The 18,659-nt window shown below is 34.7% G+C and overlaps 1 protein-coding gene across 1 annotated transcript in view; it reads right to left on the reverse strand.

Annotated features, from left to right (window-relative positions):
- Positions 1–280: 280 nt before the first annotated feature.
- LOC127880298 (uncharacterized) overlaps positions 281–18,659 on the reverse strand; it is a 38,377-nt gene continuing 19,998 nt past the window's right edge. Inside the window, exons 4-7 of the mRNA XM_052427662.1 lie at positions 14,052–14,093; positions 4,428–4,639; positions 4,056–4,205; positions 281–512 (exon numbers count right to left, since the gene is read on the reverse strand). Coding sequence (XP_052283622.1) covers positions 485–512; positions 4,056–4,205; positions 4,428–4,639; positions 14,052–14,093 — 432 coding nt within the window. The 3' untranslated portion in view covers positions 281–484. The remainder of the gene's footprint in view (positions 513–4,055; positions 4,206–4,427; positions 4,640–14,051; positions 14,094–18,659) is intronic.

Here is an 18,659-nt window from a genome sequence, read left to right on the forward strand (position 1 = left end):
AATTAGAGATCGGACACTTAATACGGACCGACAGACAGACCGACAGACAGACCGACAGACAGACCGACAGACCGACCGACCGACCGACCGACCGACCGACCGACAAGTTTACTCCTATATATCCCCCTAAACTTTGTTTGTGGGGGTATAATAACAATTGTTAACCATCAAGTTGCAATGTATACAAATGTACATACAAATGTAACAAAACATTTCTAGAACTTTGCAAAAATTATACGGTCTGCAATATCGAAATATACATATTCAATCACATTCTGCTGTATTTCACAGCGAACCACCGAGGCCACGGTGGTACACCGCGATTATGGTGGTACACCGTGAGATCAATTTTCCGATAACGCAGAGACTGACACCGCAATTTGCCACGGCGAAATCACCGTGTTCAACGATGTATCATGGTGAGATAGTAATTGTCCACTCTGGGCTGAATCACGGTGATGCGATGTGGATGGCAGAAATCGCGCTAGATGTTGTGTAACAGGAAGGTTTGGCTGAAAAAAAAACAACCACTAACAATCATTATGAAAATGAGAATACACATGTGAACAACACATATGTTGGTTGCGCTTTATTATGAACATTAATCTATATACAAGGATTTTCTATTTTTTAGTCATCTTCAAATACAATTAATTGGTATTAAAATATCTAGTTGTTACAGTTTTTGAAATTATGTGTGTAAAACATTTGACATGGACCTATAGTTTATTCTTTATGTAACTCTTAAACATCAACATGTCTGAACTTGTAGGTAAATAATTTAATGAGTAATTGATGTCGCATACTTTTAATATTAAACATAATAGTCATTTTAATGTGCAAAAAATAACAAAACAAAAGTAAAAGAGTAAACTTTTACAAATGTTGTCTTCTTGTTTAAACTAATAAACTTGTAAATATTGAAAGAATATTGCAAAACCTTGATAAACCGAGCATCTGTGAAAACAGAACATTTTAACAAGTACTGACACCATTTGGTCAAGACAGGTTTCACTGTATTATCAATTTCCATGTTATTATTTTTGAAAAAAAGTGCTGTCAAGAATGGTATTTACACAATATTATTTACATATCTTTCCTTAAAACTGTTAGCAGTCAACACAATTATATAGTGGTGCTCACATTACACACTGCAATAATGACAAACAAATCCTCACAGCTAGGTGCATTTTTAACCCTTTGCATGCTGGGAAATTTGTCGTCTGCTAAAATGTTAGATGCTGAATTTCTAAAATTAGCTTTTTCTTCATTTTTTCAAAGAATACTATCAGAATAGCGAACAGTTTGGATCCTGATGAGATGCCACGTTCTGTGTCGTCTCATCTGGATCCAAACTGTTTGCAAAGGCCTTCAAAATTCGGTTCCAGCACTGAAAGAGTTAACAAACAAGTCCTCACAGCTAGGTGCAATTTTAAACAATTGACCAACATTCTGCAAAAAAAGTTATCCTAGATTAACCTTCAAATCCCCCCAAAAAAGAAGAAGTGTCATTAATAAATACCAATCTTTATTTGTCTTAACTATGATTTATCAACAAAAAATGGCCGCACATAATTTTCAAAAGGTTCTCTAATTTGTAAGAATATAACAGCAATTCTAATGCAATGGAAGCACAATGCGAGTACAAGGAACATTTTATGATCATGGGTACAGGAATGCAGCGTGGTGATGCCAGACAGTAAACATGCAAACAGAGGTTTCTATGGAAACATAAGTGACCAGTGACCTTGGAATCCTGGAGGCTCGCGGCGTTGGGGACATTGACTGCCTATACTTCAAACACAGATCTGTCTGCAGCAAGGTTGATGAGGATGTGGCATTTCATAGATACACACAATCAGGCAAAAACAACTGTTTGCAGCAAGATTGATGAGGATGTGGCATTTCATAGGTACACACAATCATTTCATAGGTACACACAATCATTTAATAGGTACACACAATCATTTCATAGGTACACACAATCATTTCATAGGTTCACACAATCATTTCATAGGCACACACAATCATTTCATAGGTAAACCCAGTCATTTCATAGGTACACACAATCAGGCAAAAACAATAATTTAAACCTCATTCTGGGAAACCTGGGCTTTATGTGGGTGTTTGAAATTTGGATGTTGGAATATTGTCACAGATCAGCATGTGCAGTGGGCACAGGCTAATACAGTTACGACACTTTCCGCTTAAACTAGTTATTCCTTTAGAAGACACTTCCTTTAAATGAAAAATTCCATAAAATAGAGAAGTGTGATCCCTGATAAGCATGTGCTGACTTTACAGGCTAATCTGGGACATCACTTCCTGCAGTTTCCAAGAACATGTCTCATTTGTTCTTGCTGTTCACAATCACAACATATCACACATATATGTAAGTAATTACTGGTACTATATGTTCAGATATCTAACTTCTACTTAAAACTGCATAACACTGACAAGCAAAATACAAAAAAGTGAAACTTCAGCTTTACCAGATGCAGAGAAATCTTTTTATGATAGTTGTTGTGTTTAGTTAAACTTGCATTTGTAGAGATCACAATCAAGCACAAATACTTGCTTACAATACTTGTTGCTTGTTCCGAACAAACTTTGAGTGGGATAAACTCACACATTACACAATCAAGTGCAAAAATATTGAAATTCCATTCCATATAGCTTGTGTAGCAAGATATGTAAACATGGTATTTATAGCGAACAAATCAGGATGCACATGGAATATTTTTCATGCACCAATATTTTCTTCACAAATTATTTAGTTTGTTCCTCATGACATGTACTTAGATAGTACCTTATGACATGTACTGAGATAGTACCTTATGACATGAACAGAGATAGTACCTTGTGACATGTACTGAGATAGTACCGTGTGATATGTACTGAGATAGTACCTTGTGACATGTACTTAGATAGTACATTATGACATGTTCTGTGATAGTACCTTGTGACATGTACTGAGAGAGTACCTTATGACATGTACTGAGATAGTACCTTGTGACATGTGCTGAGATAGTACCTTATGACATGTACTGAGATAGTACCTTATGGCAGGTACTGAGATTTAATTTTATGAAATTAAGAAATTTCGTAATATAACCAAAGGCTGCCAAAATATTCATTTCTTCACACCAAAGAAAACAACAAAAGGCAGCCAAAAATCTGCTCCTCAAAAAAGTCATACAACAAAAGGCAGCCAAAATAAGCATACCTCAACAAGTATTATAAGGGAAGGCAGCCAAAATCTGCACATCTCAACAAGTGATATAACCAAATGCAGCATTAATCTGTCCATCTCAACAACTAATATAACCAATGGCAGCAAAAATCTGCACATGTTAACAAGTAATATAACCAATGGCATCCAAAATCTTTACATCTCAACAAGTTATATAACCAAACCTAGTCAAAATATGCACATCTCAACGAGTAATATAACCAAAGGCAGCCAAAATATACATGTCTTAACAAGTAAAATAATAACCAAAGGCAGCCAAAATATACATGTCTAAATAAGTAATATAACCAAAGGCAGCCAAAACATACATGTCTTAACAAGTAATATAACCAAAGGCAGCCGAAATATGCATGTTTAACAAGTTACATAATCAAAGGCAGCCAAAATATGCATGTATTAACAAGTAACATAATCAAAGGCAGCCAAAATATGCATGTCTTTACAAGTAATATAACCAAAGACTGTGAGAATCTGCATATCCTGATATGTAAAAAAGCGAACAAAATATTCACATCTTGAATGAGCAGGGACTCTTTTAACCCTTTCCAGCTCAGAAGCAAAGTGAAATTGGCTATATGCAACCAGCATAAAACCAGAACATGCTGCAAGTAACTCACACTCTTTTCAGGTTTTTTATGCTCTTTAAAGCTCATCCGTTTCTTAGGATTGGAATGAAGTCTTTAAAACTTCAATGTTTAAAAAACGACTAAATTAAATTTACAAAAAGACTATAAAAAAAGAGTCAAAGTGAGTATCTGCGTGGTAAATGGTTGCCACCTGCGTGACTTAGCCATCTGCTCACCTGGTAGAGCTGGAGGCGGGGCTAGAACTCCTCTGAGAAATCAGCCTGTCCTCCACACTGGAACGCAATCCCTCCACGCTCTCGTGAAGCTCTCCGTTCTTGCGTTCCAGGTCAGACACTACCCGCTGGAGGTAAGACATCGCCTGAGATCTGAAAAGAATTTTGAGAATTGCTTGTTTGGAAAAACAAGCAAAAAAGTACATTACATAAGGTTTTAAATTGGAATTTGTGGCCATATTTTTATATCAAATCTTTCTTGGTAACATATTTAACAAAAAAACCGTCTAGGTAAAGTGACAACAGTCATGATTTCCATATCTTATTTGCATTGCAAACGCCTGAAGACAGCATGATTACCAACAAACTTTTTACTTTATTAAAAGGGACATCATTGGTCCATTTGTTGGTGAGGGCTTTTTTGTTGTCAAAAACTCCCCATACTTCGTTTTGATTTCATCTTTCGAGGTCCTCAGCTGGTTCTCAAGGGTCTCTATAGCGAGATCCTTGCTCTCTATGACCCCCATCAGCTTGTAAAGGTCATCACGCATGTCCCGTAACTCTGTCCGTACGTCATCCAAGGATTCCTAGACAGTCACAAAATAAATGCAAGTAAGTAACTGGAATGATCAGTAGTTGTAATTTCCTTTAGTAAAATAAGTTGTGTTCCGGGAAAACTTAGCTTAATGCATGTGTGTAAAGTGTTGTCCCAAATTAGCTTGTGCAGTATGCACAGGCTATTCTGAGACAACACTTTCTGCTTTTATGGAATGTTTCATAAAATTCTCTTCTAATTAAATATCTGGTTAAGGTGGAATGTGTCGTTCCTGATTTGCCAATCTATGAGGACACTTAACGCACATGCATTAAGCCCAGTTTTCCAAGATCAAGGCTGAAATTTGAGATGATTTCTCACAACTCAAGTAGGATCACGGTTTGGTTATGGCACGATATTTTCAGTGCCAATATTATAGGTGTATTTGTTACATTAAGAAAATAATAAAAACATAAATTCTTAAAGCAAGTAATATTAAATAGCAATTAAAGTTACTGATGATCAATAGAGTAATTTCTTGGTATATTTTGTGGCATTTATAATTCAATTAAGGGCAATAAATGTGAAATAACCTATAAATAAGAATCAGGTGGATTACCTTGGTGAGTAAAGATATTGTCTACATTATTTCTGTTAACAAATGCTTTAAAAAATGCATGACTATATAAGCTCTTCACTGCATTAATGTGGTTAATTCTAACGCTTGAATGTCTAATATTGACTGCATAATATCCTTTGAGCACACAATTGTCACTTTCTTCTCTCCATACCAACAGTAATTACTTATTTTATTTATAAATATAGCAGTCTTTTATTACAGAGGTTTTACAGACATTTAGAAAAAAAAAAAAAAAAACATTTAGAAAAAAAATAGACAAAGTAAATCTTGAGTAGGGTAACAGCCTAAAGTATCCCAAAAGAGATTGTGCATATATCACAATGCAGAAATATTGCTGGTTAATTAAGCCATTACCAGTGTTAAAAGGGAAAACAGAATTTTTAAAAAAGGTCACGACATTCATGTAGTCAAATGGTAATTACAAAACTAATCTTTTTATTGGTAAATGCTCATATTGTGCATTTTAACTGTATGCTATTCCTCTCAAATGTGATGTTATATTTAAAACACAATGAAATATGATTTTTTTACATTTTATTGTAATATTAATTTTAACATTAAGGAATGCTAATATGATAAAATTCCTTATATCACAGATATGAAAAATAAATCATGCCACTACAAACTCATGTCTATGCTAATAATGGTTTAACATACAACCTTGAACAAGAAAAAAACAACCTATTTGCATAAAGGCGTAATACTCAATGGCAACAATTATATACCATGGATTTGCTCCAGTACACAAACAGAAAAATGATTACTTCAAGACAGTGTAAATGTTATGCCATTTACTTGCAACATATTAAATTAACCCATTCCCACTCAGAGGCAAAGTGAATATGGTTATGTGCAAACAGCATAAGACCAGATAAGCCTGCAAGTAACTATAGTATCTCACAGTCTGTTCGGGTTTTATGCTGTTTGCTGCTCATCAGTATCTAAGGATTGGATATGAAGCCTTTACAACTTGAATCCATTAAGAAAGGTCTTTAATTAAATTATTTAACTTTCTAAGGGACTACAAACGCGTCAAAATAGTCGTATCTAAGGGTTAAGGGGTTAATTAATATTCAATTATTTGCAGCCTGAAGTATTAAAGTCATTGAAATGCCGATATGAAAAATGAAATATTCAGATAATTTAAAAGTAGTGTCCATGTTAAAAAAACTACACAATCTGAAGGTAATAAACATGAAGGTCATTGTTGATTGTTAGACTGCATGTAAATGTATAATGATTGCTTAATGTTTTCTAAAGCAGCATTAACAATCTCAATACAACATCATTGTTAAATGTAGTATGTATTGTTGTTAATAAGGAACTTAGTGAAAAATCGGGCATCTCGGCTATATAAATATCTTAAATCAAGGTGACTATATAGTCATTCAATTTAAAGATACCTCAAAAATTTGGTCAAGACAAGAATATTCAGACCATATTACAGAAACCTGAGTTGTTTTTACCCACAGATTAGTTGAGTTGCAAATGGGCTCTATTTCTGCACATTTATATGACATGCATCCAACTTTTAATTACGATATTAATGTTGCCTGTTTTAGATAAACTTAAAATTCATGCAAGCCCAGTAACATAACAATAAAACAACTTTGACAAACTGTAGAACACTGTTAAGAAAGACCACAACTTACATATCAGTATTTATTGCAAGGAAAAAGACTGCTCATGTCTGATTCTCAACACTGCATTCGGTTGCAAAGAGGTCAAGAACATTCACAATACATACTAGATTTTAACCCTGACAAGTAGAAGACAGATAATGTGTTGATAGGTAATTATTGGGTGTGTTATTATACATTATTGTACACAAAAAGCTCTATGCAGAGAATACTACCAAAAGAAGGTGCATATAGAAAGCTTATTTACTTGAAAGCTGTAATAAATGCTTTTCGTCTAATAATTACCTAATACTACAATGTTTGTATGCAAAATATTAACAAGATTCAGCATAAGGGGTAAGTACAATATCAAATGATGACATTCTATGCCACATAAAGTAAGTGATGGCTAAAAGTTCTTTAAAAATACAAATATCTATGATATGTTTTTTTCTGGCTATAAATACAAATCATTACAGGGGAACCAAGCGCCTAAACAACCAGCCAGACAGCCAGGGAAAAATCAATGTATCGCAGATTCATTTTGTGTTTGTTTTTTTCATATTGGTTTTTGAAAGGTTAAATCCATTTGTGTGGTTTGAATCTTAGCATGTTACTTCTGCTTTCAGGTAGCATATATGATGGTCGGCGGCTAGACCACAAATTGAGTTTTTTTTTTACTTAACCTTATTTTAAAACATCACAGCTGTGGACTGAAAACCAGTAACAAAATGTCAAGGAGCCTTTCACCAAACTTATGAAAACTGTGTATGCTTTTGAATCACATCTTTAAACATTTCTATTATTCTTGACATATGACTTGTTTAATATAAATATAAATAAAATTATTATCTATTTCTATTCCAAAACCAAATATCAGCTGTCGTCAATATATGAAAGTACACACAATATTTGCCATTTGTATTATCATAAATTGTCTCTAAATTAAAACATCAATTATAACAACTAACTGCGACAAAAAAAAATGGAATACACAACAAAACAGTGTTTTTTTAGCTGTTTAAAGCGCGTTGGCTTCACAAATGGATACCAAGCTTACAAAAAAGTCAAAAATTCTCTATAACATCTAAAGAAATTATAATCTGGATCTGATTAAGAAAACTGGTCTTCTGCGAAGCGATACACGAATCTTTCTCTATTTCGGTAACTTCCAAACAGAACTCTAGGAAAGGAAAACAAAGGGAATACACTGTTATTATATATAACTTTAAACATCGAAAACTTCAGATTTTTCAATCATATTATTCACTGGTTTATTAATTAAACAAGAGATGTGTTTTTCAGAAACACAATGCCCCCTATTGCGCCGCTTTGAAGCCATAAATTTGACCTTTGACCTTGAAGGATGACCTTGACCTTTCACCCCTAAACATTTGCAACTCCATGACATACACATGCATGCCAAATATCAAGTTGCTATCTTCAATATTGCAAAAGTTATGAGGAAGGTTAAAGTATTGGTTAAAGTTTTTGAATTTGTTTTTTTACCTTTGACATTGAAGGATGACCTTGACCTTTACCTTTCACCACTCAAAATGTGCAACTCCATGAGATACACATGCATGCCAAATATCAAGTTGCTATCTTGAATATTGCATAAGTTATGACCAAGGTTAAAGTTTTGGATAAGGTTTTGGGACACACATACATATACAATGACAGACAGGCAAAAAACAATATACCCCTGATCTTTCGATCCGGGGGCATAAAAATATCATTATTTCTAGCGCTACAACTTTACCCTATATGACTTAACACAAGCCAATATGCATAGCCGATACCAAAAAGATGAGAATATATAGTATAAAATGCAAAGTTCACCATTTCACTATTTTATTTAAATATTCAAAGAATCAATATTGTAAGAAGTCATGCCAATACAATATTTGAGTTTACTAAATTTTTAATTTCGATGCAGTCACTGTGTTCACAGATTTATTTTCGCATCAACTACATTTTATTACTTTTTATGTAAATATTTGAAATAAAAAATGAAACATGCCAAAACCATCAAAAATGCATATAAATGTATATTGTTTAATCTTTGATTGAAAACATTTCAAAAAAAACAAAACAAAAACTTTCTTTGCAATTATTTAAACAGAAGCTGTTATTTGTATGACTTTAAAATGACAACCCCATGGTTGCACTTTTACATTGTTTCCTGCTTTATGCAAGAGATTGTAGTGTATAAATTATGGAAGGATTGGGCAGAAATTCTTTGTTAATAACAATGTCAAGACGCTATGACTTTTAACTCTGAACGTGCTTTTTATGGTTAACAATGTCATTTTTAATTATGTACCATTAATCAAATATAAAAGGAGATACTTTACTGCATTTTGTGGGCACATATGTTGGGAGAATTTATATGTCACATTGATACTTGCACCATTAACTTATAATTATAACCCTACTGTCCTGCATGCAATTTTAACAGCAAATGAAATTTTTCACTGCCAAGACACAAAGTAGGCGTTATTTGACCAGCATCATACAAACATTGGTCTTATGCCATATGCAGCCAGGGTAGCTACAGACCAGCCCTCCCATCCCCCAGACTTGTCAGGAGCTACTTGGTCTTCTTATTAGACCTTGAAACCTTGAATACCTTCATTTTGGACAGGGTTGCACTCGGCCTGACTGTCTGTGCAGGCTGGTCTGGAGCTACCCTGACGTCATGTGACATAAGACCCATTTTCTCATGATGCCAGTCATTTATGACTGTCTTATGTACTGACTTGTAAAAACTACTACAACAAGAGATGTGCTTGTCAGAAACAAAATGCCCCCTAATGCGCGCTTTTTTTGTTGTTGGACTTTTGACCTTGAAAGATGACCTTGACCTTTCACCACTTAAAATGTGCAGCTCCATGCGATACACATGCATGCAAAATATCAAGTTGCTATCTTCAATATTGCAAAAGTTATTCAATATTGCAAAACTTTAACCTAAAGTTTTAGGACGGAATGACAGACAGACAGAATGACAGACAGACAGACAGATAGACAGGCCAAAAACAATAAAATCCCGATCATTCGATCCTGAGGCATACAAATAAAAGAAACCAAGAACATAATCATTTAAATTAAGTTAAGTTAATTACTTTCATGACAAGTTGTGAAAAAATACCCTTCCAAAAAACTTCCAGTCCCTATATGAACAATTACACTTTGCAAATTGCAAATTTTCTAGTTTTAGAAGCTGATGTCTGATCTTATCATTAACTTTTTCCCTGAGTAGTGAACGACATCCAGATGTTTTGATTTTAAGGTCAACATCAAACTTCACAAGTACACTAATTGTGTCCACTATAAAAAATATTGAATTATCAAATAACATGATATGGATACATTGAGAGGATCATGCTTAAACCGTGTTTAAAAAATATTTATGTAAAACCTTCATTTACTAGTACTAGGGCATTTATTTGCCTGAATAACTGAGTATGACTTTAGTTTACCTAATATGACCCTAGTTTTTTTTTTAAATCACACTTCACTTTACCACATTAACTCAATATATATTTAACTTACATAAGATGACATTTATTAAGCAAGTAATACCTAATTTTACCACAATAACTCATTATAATATTGGTTAACCTGATATTACCTTAATTTACCTTAATGAAAACCTTACTTTACCACAATCACTAATTACAACTTTACCTTAAATGACATAAGTAACCAAAACAGACCTTAGTTTACAGCAATCAATACACTTTGAAAGACCAGGAACATGTTCAGAGTTAAGTCTTAATATAGATGAGCCCCAATAGATGTCCATGTTTATTTACCAAAGAATTTTTCAGTTTTTCAGATTCCTACAAACAGAGATGTTGCCTAAACATTCATTCAAATTAATTTTTGATGCATATTGTATCAATTATTTATTGAGTATGCAAAATTATGCTGGTCCAATACAAGAAGCCATTTCAGACTTTTAACCAAGTTGGAACAGTTGCCTCTTGAAAAGCAATCATTGGCAACAATCAATCCACAATTTTGCACATAAAGCTACACAGCAGTAGTATGGGCTTTGGGAATGTTAACAACAGATTTAAATCCCAACAATTTTAAAAAGGGAACAAGTGTTCCGGTCGGAGACGTATGCCCCCCAAAACATGACCTTGACCTTTGACCTAGTGGACTGAAAATCAATAGGGGTCATCTGCCAGTCATGATCAATGTACCTATGAAGTTTCATGATCCTAGGCCTAAGCCTTCTTGAGTTATCATCCGGAAACCATTTGACAGACGGACCGACATGTGCAAAACAATATACCCCCTCTTCTTCGAAGGGGGGTATAAATATATACAATGTTGACAATAATTTTCTGTTATAAGAATGAAGTTAACAATACTTGATAAAATAACAAATTAAATCTGAATGAAAACACCAATTCACAATTTAATTAAACTTAAAGTACAGTATACAGACAAACTTCTATCATGAGATAATAGCAGCTAGACATCCAGATTGTATACTTAAACATGGTTATATAAAAGAATGTTTTTCAAATCAAAAGGTTTTCCAGGCCAAAAAAGCAGACACAAAAGTTGTTGACTGTGAATTGATTGGTAAGTGGCAATACATAATACATATTGATAACAAATGTTATTTTTGCAAACTGTGAAGTAAGCTTCATGGATGTATGTTCAAGCAACATGCCCTACTTACTCGAATCTGAGAGGGTTTCTTGTTTCTCTCCTCCTCAAGGTCCTATATTAAGAACAAACTTGATAACTTAACAGTGGAAACAAATTCAAGAAACAAAACTCAACCTTTGAACAATGGATATGAAGCGCTATATTTAATCCATGTTTTTCCAATTTTTTAAGCTGCTTCTTCACAGATGGTGGAAAAAGTATCCTATAACGAGAATGACGCTATTTTTAAAAATTGAAAACGCAACATTTTAAATTTATGAAATTAAATCACAGCATTTCAACTGTTTAAAATGTTAATCTGCAATGAAAGTCTATTTTAATTTGTAGACATGTAAATTTTTGACACAAAGCATAATATACAATTACAATCTTGCCTTATAATTTTGTAGTTCAAGGGCCATAACTAAAGATAGCCTGGTAATATTTGGCTAATAATCGAACTTATTGAACTGAACCTCCATTTATTCTAACATATTTTACAGTTTTGTGACAATTAAATCATATCTCATTGAGAAAGAAAGCGGAAACAAAAAGTACAGTATAACTGATTGAGATACAGACAATGTGGAAACTAACTACGTCCCTTCGAGGGGACATTGAAAAGATACAGTCAAATGCAAGTTACAGTTTTACTACCCAAATGTATCAACCTAAAAAAAAATTAACAAGAGATGTATTGGTCAGAAACACAATGCTCTCTACTGCGCCGCTTTGAAATAAAAATTTGTTTTGTTTTGTTTTTTACCTTTGACCTTGAAGGATGACCTTGACCTTGAACTACCGCCACTCAAAATGTGCACCTTCATGAGAACGCCGCTTTGAAATTATTATTGTTTTGACCTTTGACCTTGAAGGATGACCTTGACCTTCCACCACTCAAAATGTGCAGCTTCATGAGAACGCCGCTTTGATTTTTTTTATCTTTGACCTTAAAAGATGACCTTGACCTTGAACTTACACCACTCAAAATGTACAGTTTTATGAGATACACATGCATGCCAAATATCAAGTTTCTTTCTTCAATAATGCAAAAGTTATAGCCAACGCTTTAATAGAAGTTATGAGCATTTTACAATGCTAAATCCTTGATATGCACTAAGTGACCCCGTGACCTAGTTTTTGACCCGGCATGACCCATATTCAAACTCAACCAAGATATTGTCTAGATACAACTTCTGACCAAGTTTGGTAAAGATCGGATGAAAAGTATTTGATATAGAGAGCGGACACGAAAGTGTGACAGACAGACAGACAGACAGACAGACAGACAGACTGACAGACGGACAGTGCGAAAACTATATACACCCTTTTATTCGAAAGGGGGCATTAAAACAACATTATCTAGACTAAGCATCCAAGCTTACATAGCATCCAAGCTTTATGTTCATTCATTTAAAACCATTTTTCATTAATGAGCACCTATCACATCATTTTCCTTTAGAGGCATGTACATGGCCATACATAACTTTTACTTTGAAACACAACTAATTCTTAGGTCTTGTTCAACCTCAGCACTTTAAAAAAAAAACATCTAAGTTGTTTGAAATTATGTTGCTGAAACAAGAACCACAATTACAGGCTTTTCCAATAAATTCAACATAAAAATCAAAACAAAAGATTGATAAAAAAAAACACTACAGAATAAGTTCATGTACTAATCATCATGCATACCGGTACGTCTCTCTTTCTGCACTTCATGCTAATAAGGAAAAGTTGTGTGTGCACTTTACACTTATAAGGAATCTGTTGTTGCCTAAAATCCTGTTTACAACCAGTTTATAGCTTCCTAATAGCTCTGAAGTTACCTTTCTCTATTGACAAGAAGATGAACCATTTCCTTAATAGGTTTAGATTGTCCAATGCAATATTTTGATCAATGTTATATTATATATTGACTATAATTTCTAACATAAAATCACTGTGCACAACATTTCAAATGCTATAAGAAAGCAGCAAACAATACCAAAAAATCATAGCCATGTGAGAGAAGTCATGAAGTCCCTATGTTTATGTACAGCCTGTATTAAGGTTATGTCATTAAGTTCTTTCCAAATAAGCAACAGTATATCATTCTATCTTGTTATTGTAAATAGAGAAAACATAGGCTAAATGATCTTCATAGAACGCCAAGTGCATGGTTTGTTTTTGCGGCCACCAGTGCAGACTATAATCATGAACATATAAGGAAAAGACTCAATAAACTGTGCATAATTGTGTAAAAACTTCACAATCCTAGAAAGAGATATTTATAAGTGCAAGTTTCATTTCTGAGATCTATAAAGCAAATCATAATCAAAGCGCTGAAGATACTGAATTTGTTCGCTATTGCATCATCTTAGACGCTTCTAAGTTTTCACAATTATGTTATTGCTTTTTATATTACAAAAGTTGTTGACTGTGAATTGATTGGTAAGTGGCAATACATAATACATATTGATAACAAATGTTATTTTTACAAACTGTGAAGTAAGGTACATGGATGTATGTCCAAGCTAACATGTCCTACTTACTCGAATCTGAGAGGGTTTCTTGTTTCTCTCCTCCTCAAGGTCCTATATTAAGAACAAACTTGATAACTTAACAGTGGAAACAAATTCAAGAAACAAAACTCAACCTTTGAACAATGGATATAAAGCGCTATATTTAATCCATGTTTTTCCAATTTTTTAAGCTGCTTCTTCACAGATGGTGGAAAAAGTATCCTATAACTAGAATGACGCTATTTTTAAAAATTGAAAACGCAACATTTTAAATTTATGAAATTAAATCACAGCATTTCAACTGTTTAAAATGTTAATCTGCAATGAAAGTCTATTTTAATTTGTAGACATGTAAATTTTTGACACAAAGCATAATATACAATTACAATCTTGCCTTATAATTTTGTAGTTCAAGGGCCATAACTAAAGATAGCCTGGTAATATTTGGCTAATTATCGAACTTATTGAACTGAACCTCCATTTATTCCAACATATTTTACAGTTTTGTGACAATTAAATCATATCTCATTGAGAAAGAAAGCGGAAACAAAAAGTACAGTATAACTGATTGAGATACAGACAATGTGGAAACTAACTACGTCCCTTCGAGGGGACATTGAAAAGATACAGTCAAATGCAAGTTACAGTTTTACTACCCAAATGTATCAACCTAAAAAAAAATTAACAAGAGATGTATTGGTCAGAAACACAATGCTCTCTACTGCGCCGCTTTGAAATAAAAATTTGTTTTGTTTTGTTTTTTACCTTTGACCTTGAAGGATGACCTTGACCTTGAACTACCGCCACTCAAAATGTGCACCTTCATGAGAACGCCGCTTTGAAATTATTATTGTTTTGACCTTTGACCTTGAAGGATGACCTTGACCTTCCACCACTCAAAATGTGCAGCTTCATGAGAACGCCGCTTTGATTTTTTTTATCTTTGACCTTAAAAGATGACCTTGACCTTAAACTTACACCACTCAAAATGTGCAGTTTTATGAGATACACATGCATGCCAAATATCAAGTTTCTTTCTTCAATAATGCAAAAGTTATAGCCAACGCTTTAATAGAAGTTATGAGCATTTAACAATGCTAAATCCTTGATATGCACTAAGTGACCCCGTGACCTAGTTTTTGACCCGGCATGACCCATATTCGAACTCAACCAAGATATTGTCTAGATACAACTTCTGACCAAGTTTGGTAAAGATCGGATGAAAAGTATTTGATATAGAGAGCGGACACGAAAGTGTGACAGACAGACAGACAGACAGACTGACAGACGGACAGTGCGAAAACTATATACACCCTTTTATTCGAAAGGGGGCATTAAAACAACATTATCTAGACTAAGCATCCAAGCTTACATAGCATCCAAGCTTTATGTTCATTCATTTAAAACCATTTTTCATTAATGAGCACCTATCACATCATTTTCCTTTAGAGGCATGTACATGGCCATGCATAACTTTTACTTTGAAACACAACTAATTCTTAGGTCTTGTTCAACCACAGCACTTTAAAAAAAAAACATCTAAGTTGTTTGAAATTATGTTGCTGAAACAAGAACCACAATTACAGGCTTTTCCAATAAATTCAACATAAAAATCAAAACAAAAGATTGATAAAAAAAAAACACTACAGAATAAGTTCATGTACTAATCATCATGCATACCGGTACGTCTCTCTTTCTGCACTTCATGCTAATAAGGAAAAGTTGTGTGTGCACTTTACACTTATAAGGAATCTGTTGTTGCCTAAAATCCTGTTTACAACCAGTTTATAGCTTCCTAATAGCTCTGAAGTTACCTTTTTCTATTGACAAGAAGATGAACCATTTCCTTAATAGGTTTAGATTGTCCAATGCAATATTTTGATCAATGTTATATTATATATTGACTATTATTTCTAACATAAAATCACTGTGCACAACATTTCAAATGCTATAAGAAAGCAGCAAACAATACCAAAAAATCATAGCCATGTGAGAGAAGTCATGAAGTCCCTATGTTTATGTACAGCCTGTATTAAGGTTATGTCATTAAGTTCTTTCCAAATAAGCAACAGTATATCATTCTATCTTGTTATTGTAAATAGAGAAAACATTCATAGAACACCAAGTGCATGGTTTGTTTTTGCGGCCACCAGTGCAGACTATAATCATGAACATATAAGGAAAAGACTCAATAAACTGTGCATAATTGTGTAAAAACTTCACAATCCTAGAAAGAGATATTTATAAGTGCAAGTTTCATTTCTGAGATCTATAAAGCAAATCATAATCAAAGCGCTGAAGATACTGAAGTTGTTCGCTATTGCATAATCTTAGACGCTTCTAAGTTTTCAAAATTATGTTATTGCTTTTTATATTGCAAGTTTTAAATGAACACAACCCATTCAAATTTATAAAGAGTTTGTCTAAAGCACAGGTCGAGATGTGGGTGCCTGTTTATCCTCATATGTATGAATATAGAGATAACTTAGACAAAATAACAACATGTCTCTTTTTTTTCGCAATTGGTTGCTGCACTGGCAACCATACTTAGAATTTGGGTTGCCTTGCTAAAGAATAACAAGCCTAGAATCATGTACATGGTGTGTTTGTATCTACTTTATTTATTTTCTTCAAATTAATGAACAACAAGTTTGCCGACATCACATACTTTAATGCATCATGTCTTGTTGTGAGCCTGAATTGAATCATTTCCTAGGCCTAATTGACAGTGGCCAATTTGTATTCTATGTTTAATTGGATTGATTTGTTTCAAGCTTTGAAAAAGTTAGTTGCCCTGCTTTTTAGCTGTAACCAACTTGAAATTGAGTTTTCTGGGCTTAAATCTACTTTCCCCAGGCTATCAGGCAACCACTAATGCTGCGTTAACACCATGTTCCCGGCAACCACGGCAGTCCCGTTTGTCCGAAACGTATCGCGCCGTGTGGCTTTTGCAATTTTTGACCTTCAATCCAAGGTTTGGTAGGTTGAGCTAAGTTTCCTGACGGTTTATCAAGGTATCCGTGACGTGCCGTCGAAGCAGCGAAAACGCGGTCCTTCGACGGTGCGCTTAGTTTTCATCCACGGTCTGCCAAAAATGTATAAATGTTGCTTCAAGGTACGATGCGTTCTGTTAAGTTCCCGCACGTTGTTTGCGTTTGTCATGCAGGTCTGATACGTTGTACACGTTTGTCATTCATTTGTCACGTTCTGTCAAGGTACCGTGCGGATCAAACGTGGACATCCGAGAGGTTTCGGGCACGATTGTGCTCCCGGTATAAAAGAAAACTCTCAAGCAACAGTATTTATTATAACAAAAAAATTCCAGTGACATGGATGTGAACGACGAGGATGATTTTGTGTTTGCCTGCTTATTTGCAGCATTAATAAAATCTTTGCGTTGTAAAGAGCTGAAAGAAGCAAAAAAGTCCGGGAAAAGGAGGCCAAGGTCCCTGTGGGTTCGCCCATGGCTATCGGAAGCTAGAAGGCAGCAGCAAGGGCGCTTTGATGCATTTCTTACCAGGGAACTCCGCAACGAAGATAGCAACACCTTTCAGAATTATCTGAGGATGCCCCCAGAACTATTCGCCGAGATCCTTGAACGGATATCTAAAGTCATCTCAAGACAAGATACGAAGTATCGCTCCTCCCTTACACCTGGATTGAAACTGGCACTGACTCTGAGGCATTTCGTAAAAGGCAAGTACTTTCAGGTTGTTCCTCCACTTGAACGTCGTTTGCAGCGCGGGGGGTAGCCTTTGTTCGGCGCTTTCTTGGTGGCATGTTTGCTCATCGAGTGTTCAGACTGAAACGAAAGTTTCCTGAAAAGCACGGCTTTTATATACTCAGCTTCATACCGCGCGAATCGTGTCAGACCGTACAACAACTCAACTGGCCGTAACGCATCTGCCTGCAAAACGCAACACACCGTAACGGGTCGGATTAAACACGTAGCAAAACGGTTATCAATTATCCTAGCTTGCCGTGGTTATCTTGACAAAGCGTAACAAAACGTAACACAATGTGATAGAAACTTAACATGTCGGGGAATGAAAAGGATTCTCGTCAGAGTACGGACACTTTTCGGGTTTTGTTACGGCCTGCTACGTACTGTCAAGTTGTGTTGCGTTTAACAAGTTCTATCACGTTTTTCATTTCCGCCGTGACTGCCTCGGCACATTTTTTGACAGTTTAAAATTTTGGCACGGCAACCACGGCAACCCCGTTGTGTCACGTTTGGCTATTCCGTTCCCCTTAGTTGTCTCACGTTCATCCCGTTTCCTCCATGGTGGCCCGAAACGTGATTGCCGTGGTCGCCGGGAACATGGTGTAAACGCAGCATTAATCTGTAAGTTATTCATGATGTAAGTGTATTGAACTCATTCAATTTGCAAGTCTGAAGACATTAAAGGGACCTTTTCACGTTTTGGTAAATTGAAAAAATTAAACGATTTAATGATTTGGAGAGTTCTGTTGTTGTCGTTAAATTTTTTCATAATACGAGGATTGCTTATATGAAGTATAAAATACATCTCTCATTGTATGAGCACGGATGGCTGAATGGTCTAACCGATTGATTTTTAATCCAGGGGTCAGTGATTTTAGCCCAGTTGAGGGTTACTTTTTTTTTTTTCTTTTATT

The sequence above is a fragment of the Dreissena polymorpha genome, chromosome 4 (genome assembly GCF_020536995.1).
Source record: "Dreissena polymorpha isolate Duluth1 chromosome 4, UMN_Dpol_1.0, whole genome shotgun sequence".
Lineage (NCBI taxonomy): Eukaryota > Metazoa > Mollusca > Bivalvia > Myida > Dreissenidae > Dreissena > Dreissena polymorpha.